This window comes from Aptenodytes forsteri, unplaced genomic scaffold (genome assembly GCF_000699145.1).
Source record: "Aptenodytes forsteri isolate BGI_AS27 unplaced genomic scaffold, ASM69914v1 Scaffold108, whole genome shotgun sequence".
Classification (NCBI taxonomy): Eukaryota; Metazoa; Chordata; class Aves; order Sphenisciformes; family Spheniscidae; genus Aptenodytes; species Aptenodytes forsteri.
The window spans coordinates 3,638,284-3,644,283 of NW_008794448.1; the positions used below are offsets into that span (position 1 = coordinate 3,638,284).

The window sequence follows — 6,000 nt, forward strand, 5'->3', positions numbered from 1 at the left end:
ATGTGCAACTGTACTAGCAGAAAGGCATTTATGTGTGTGTAATCTACAAAGACAAGTTGTATTAAGAGGTATGAGGAATGAAAAGATAACGTCTTGTTGGGCTCATACCATTGTAATTGGGGAGGGAAAAAAAGTCCTCAACTTCAGAACTACATGAACTAGATATTTAAGCAGTGGTTCTCCATGTAGCCCCATATAATTTTTGGACTATCAAAGTAGCACCAGAAGAAAACACTTGTCATTTTTTGAGAAAAAGAGGGAAGAAGATTTGTAAATACGGTTTATCAATCTATAAGGGGAGTTGTAACATCTCACATTTTCTTTCCCAGTACCTTGGTAAAGTAATAAGCAATAGAACCGTTTGCTTTCAAAGTTAAAATGTGGATAATCCTTAACGTATTTGTTGCTTGAAATAACAAAATCATAAAATTCCTACAATTTTCTTTGGGGTTTTGTTTGTATTATATAAGAACCTTACAATCTTATGTGCCAGAAAAGACAGTGTATCTCAAAATAAACACCTATTTAGATTTACAGAATAGTGTTCAAAAATGCATTATGCTTTTCTTGAGGATCTAAAGGTCAGAAAGTAAGAGAAAACAAAATTTTCTGATTGCACATACTATCGCAATAATTTCCTATATCCATTATCAGTACTTAAGGTGCATATATTTGAAATGAAAATATTTTCTCCTAGATTGATAGATCTGCTATTAAATACTTATTTAATCTGATACTAAAATATTAAAATAGTTTTGGGGCAAGAAAATGAAATAATTTAAGTATTGCTTCCTGACTGCTTTAGTCCATTCTATCTGAATAGTCTTTTTAATATTTATAAACTGCTACCTGCTGTAAAATCCTTGGCATCTGTTTAGGTCATGTGCAAGAAATGTAATTTTTATGCAAAGTTCTAACAACTTGTAGAAGATTTGATATAGTGACATTCTGAAATTCCTGAAGGATCACTGGCATAAGTGGTAGGCATAAAGTTAAAGAATCTAAAAATTGGTACAAATAACTTCAAAAAAACCCCACAGCCCTTCTTGTCAAGAAGTGTCTTTTTTTGTAACAAAAAGTCTGGAACATTAAGTCACTAGTAGCCAGAGGACCTAGAGATATATTTTGATGATCTGTGGTGATATAATGGCTTGATAAAGATTAACTGAAATCATCCTTACAAAAACAATTTTTAGAATGAAAATGCTGAAGAACTGTTGTTAAAAGATATTAATTCTTTTTCTCAGTTTTGTTTCTTAAAACATAACAGGAGTGAAAGACATAACTAATACCCTACATAAATTAGCTTTCTCACTCATGTGGGCATGCCCACCAAAGCAGAATAGTTCAAGAGCAGAGCACTGACTCACACAAGAACTCGGGCAACGGGAGAGAAAAGAGAAGGTGAAGAACAATGAAAAAGGAGAACTAATGTTTATACGTGTTACAACACAGACCTACTTAAAGCATCTGAGGTGCATGCTTGTAATCTCTTTTCAGTCCCATTTCACCATATTGTGCTATGATGACTTCCACGAGATTAAGAGAGAATACCATTTGATTAAATATGAAGGAACAGTAAGCTTCACCTTCTTAACTAAAGCAGCAAAAGGAAGACGAGGGAAAATGTGGTCCCGTTGCTGAATGGGACAGGTAACCTGGTGACAAAGGCTAGGGAAAAGGCCAAGGTACTCAACACCTTCTTTGCCTCGGTCTTTACTGGCAAGACCAGCCTTCAGGAATCCCAGATCCCTGAGACCAGAGGGAAGTCTGGAGCAAGGAAGACTTACCCTCAGCAAAGGAGAATCAGATTAAGGAACATTTACGCAAACTGGACATACATAAATCCATAGGGCCTGACAGGTTGCACCCATAAGTGCTGACCAATGTCATTGCACGGCTCTTCTTGAGTACTGTGCACTGTGTCCAGTTCTGTACTGTGTCCAGCTCCGGCATCCCTAGTCCAAAAGAGACATGGGCTTAATCTAAATAAGAATCTAATCTAAATCATAATCTAAAAATAAATAATTTGGACATGAGGAAAAATTTCTTTACTGAAAGAATGGTTAAATATTGGAACAGGCTGCCCAGGGAAGTGGTTGAGTCACCATCTCTGGAGGTATTTAAAAGACGTGTAGATGTGGCACTTAGGGACATGGTTTAGTGGGCATGGTGGTATTGGGTTGACGGTTGGACTCGATGATAGGTCTTTTCCAACCTTAATGATTGTATGTTTCTATGAATTTGCTATCTCTTGCACAGGGTCAGAGTACATTTCTGGTATGCACCGTCAAACGTATTGGAGGAACATTGTGCGAACTTGATTATTTGATAGCAATATCATTACTTACAGCATAATTTTTTTAAAGTACTCTGTACTGTTCTAAATCTATTGCCTCTGAAGCTAGTTTAAAAATAAGTGCTTTTATAAAGAATACTTTGTCAGCTTTGCTAATATATAATACTCTAAATACACATTTATTTGCATAAGAACTAGATAACAATTTTTCATTGCTAAGGAAGGAAAGGCCCAAGAAAGACTTTCAAATCTTTTGGCAGAGAGAAGAAAAATGATTACTTCGATTGTTCAATAAAAACATGGAAAAAAAATCATAGTCTTTGGGCCATATGGAATTAAGAAAACAGTATACCTTGCAGAAGAGTCTTAAGATTCCTCAACTCTGGCTTGTAAGTAAAAAAAAGCCACTTCATTTTAGTGAGGACAGGAGTGATGGCTGTAGTTAAGATTACATAAATTAGGCACTCTCAAAATAACATGTGAAACAGCTTTTAGCACTGTTGGACTGGTGGTTGGTCAAAGTCCAGAAGTAGCTTTAGATATACTGGGGAGGTGGGCGACACACAAAAAACAAACAAACCAAAACAAAAAAAGCCACAGAAAGAACCTAATTCTCTTACTAACTACTGCTAATAGGACGATAAAAGTGAAACAAGAACTATTCTCAGGGATTAGAACTACTAATCGCTTTCAGTGAAAACAAGTTAAAGAAATCAGGAATGAAAGACTCAGAAATGCTATGACTATGCAGGTATGATCACACCCTATTTCCCATGAAACTATGAAACAGTATGCAAAAAAACTATAATATAGTTAGTTCTCAATACATCATAATCTTACATGCGCATTTTGCATTGTAGATTTATTCAAGATACAATAATTTTCTTAATTTCCTCCATTACAATGACCTAAAAGATTTGGATCCCCTAAATTCTCTATTTTCTTTTCCTTTTTTCTTTTTTTAACCCACCATGACACACTGCTACAGTTGCACAACTTTTGATACAGTTGATACAGTCAATGAATTGCAAAAGGGGAATAGTCCATCACAGAAATGACATAGATCAATAACAAGGTAATAAACAAAGATAAATTTCTTACATGAGTTCATCATGAATAAAACAAGATAAAATGATACAGTTGATCAATACTGTCAACAACTGTATAACAGAATTATTAGGAAGTGTGTAATAGCACACTTTGTGGATTTACCTTCAGCTAAAATTTGGTTACTAGAACACACTACAACAGTATGTTGTGATAGTAAAAATTCCAGGCCTTCAGCCAGCAATGTATACTCTAAGCTGGAGGGTGAGAGGAAAAAGATATATGGATCCTGGGCAATTGTAGGTACCACCCACACTTTGACGCAGTGCTGGTTTAATAGCCTTCCTCTAAATATTGCGGAGTTGCTTATGCTTGACCACTTTTGTGGAGAGATGCTTCACCTAAAAAATAAAACCACAAATCCCCTAATACTCTGAAACAGTATAGTTCTCCTTTACCACTTGCAAGTACTGCATAAAGTGCTGCTCTTGAAGGTTTAAACAGCTACCTGCCTAATTTTGGCGAACTGGAAGACATGTGGTCTCCATTTCAAAAGCATATAAACAATACATCAAATAAAGCACTAAATTCCTCGCTGATTTTTTTCCATTGCATCTGATTTACTGATCTGGAGTGATTATTTTCTGTGGGAAATATGAAATAGAGATCACTGGTATCTTTTCAAAAGGGAAGACTTTGTTTCCTGATATGGAAAAGATGAATGATGACTTTCAGGAATGACTTGCATTAGTCCTCATTGTACTTCCTATTCTAACCAAAGAATATAGAATAGGGTCCTATACAAGAAAACTCTATTTAAAAGCTCAGTTGGCTTAGATTACGTGACCTAACTCTTGCCTCCACTCTTTTCAGCATCCATTAGGACTTTGGCTTTCTCTTCACTAATCCTATACTTTTCTATAGATTCAACTTCTACTTTTACACGACATATGCGTCTCCCTATTTTTAAGTGTCTTTCCAGATGCTCTAACTGCATGTTCCAACTGCAAAAATAAAGCCCTTCAGCCATCTTCTATGTTTTATTTATCAAATACCACCTTTACATCTTTACAGTTCCAGCATTCACGCTACTGCATGCCCCTGTAAACTTTGCACCATTCCTAGTCACATACCTCATCCCTTCTTACAGCTAAGGTTTTGACAAGTCCTGTTGACAGCTAATGGCATCCCCAGACTTCCTCTACATTCCAGTCACACAATTTGTGCTTATTTCCTACTTCAATTAGAGTAACCCACTCTTTACGGCCAAACATACTCCTCAAATCCATTTGTCATGTCATTGCCTCCAAAATTTGGCCTTTCACCTCATGATTCACTCATACTACATCTCTTCTTACATCCCTTCATCTGCTAGTCAGCTTCAGACTACAACTTTCATTCTCTGGCTTTGCACGGACTTATATTTAAAGACCTAGAATTTAAATTTTCCTCTTCCCTTCCTTTCCTAATTTCAAAAATAAATCATGTAAGGAGTCAGAGCAGCCCTGGCAGGTATTGTTATGTAGGGCTTTGAAAAAGCAGTTACTCTATTTCCAGTGGACATTTTCATGGCACTTTATATAAGGTAAAAGCTAAAAATCCTTACTTTAAAAGGACCCCGGTCACTGTTAGCAAGAATGGCCTTGACAATTCCTCCACAGGTAATTATGAACTGACTGCATCAACTAATAGAAAAAAATGTATACTCTATCCAATTAAATATTAAACTGTTGATACTTCATGCAAGATATGTGAAGACCAATTCTAATTTTCAAGCTACTCTGTTAATTAAGTAAATGTTAAAATATCTTATCGTATTTTGTAGTTACTTGTTACATTTTGTTTCTACTGTGCTTCTTTGAAAAGGGTTGTGCTGCCTCACAGGATGATTTTTTTCCTCTAAAAATGTAGCATATACACATTTCAAATTGCTTATTGAAATTAACCTGTTGCTTAACTAGTAATATGGACAAAATAAGGCTGTTAAAAAGTATACAGTGCAATAGAAAAAGAAAAATAATTAATAGGCATAATATGTCTATATACATCTGAGAAAGACTTTGACACAGCGTAGCTCAAAGTCCATACAAACAGAATTTCCTTTTTCTTGAATCCTAACTAGGACAAAAATACTGTGGATGTTCTCAGTTGCAAAAGCATGACAGTAATTTTCATTGGTTTTCAGTTACCTGACAAGACAACTTCAACTAGGTCTCCTTCTTGGATATCTGCAGCTGATTTCACCAACTGGAGAATGTTTTCAGAGGTAGGGTCATGGCGGAAAAGCAGAATTTTGTCGTACATACCGTAGAACCCACATTCGGGAAACTGCAAATACAAACCCATGAGAATTTACTACACTGTAAAATACATAACTGTAAAATAAAATTAATATAATTAAATTTTGAGGGCAGACTAGACCATTCCTCAGACTAGTACCAAGCAGGATATATATTTTTTCATATATGACAATATTTATCACTACATTCTGAAAATGGCTTTTTCCCCAAGCAAGTAAGCTCATTAGCTTCTCTCTTCCTCTGTGAGCAATGTGGTATCCAATAGGAAATGAAAGAGAAATAAGTGCATCCCTTAGCCACTGCTGATAACTTTTTCAAAGACAAGTTCCTGAGCAAGGTGATCTAATTAGACCC

General features: G+C 35.6%; 1 protein-coding gene across 2 annotated transcripts in view; it reads right to left on the reverse strand.

Annotated features, from left to right (window-relative positions):
- Window positions 1–5,658, reverse strand: part of PRKD1 (protein kinase D1) — a 75,064-nt gene extending 69,406 nt beyond the window's left edge. For both annotated transcript variants that reach the window (XM_009290350.2, XM_019474889.1), the window contains exon 1: window positions 5,536–5,658. In XM_009290350.2, coding sequence (XP_009288625.1) covers window positions 5,536–5,650 — 115 coding nt within the window. In that variant the 5' untranslated portion in view covers window positions 5,651–5,658. The remainder of the gene's footprint in view (window positions 1–5,535) is intronic.
- Between the last annotated feature and the right edge of the window lie 342 nt (window positions 5,659–6,000).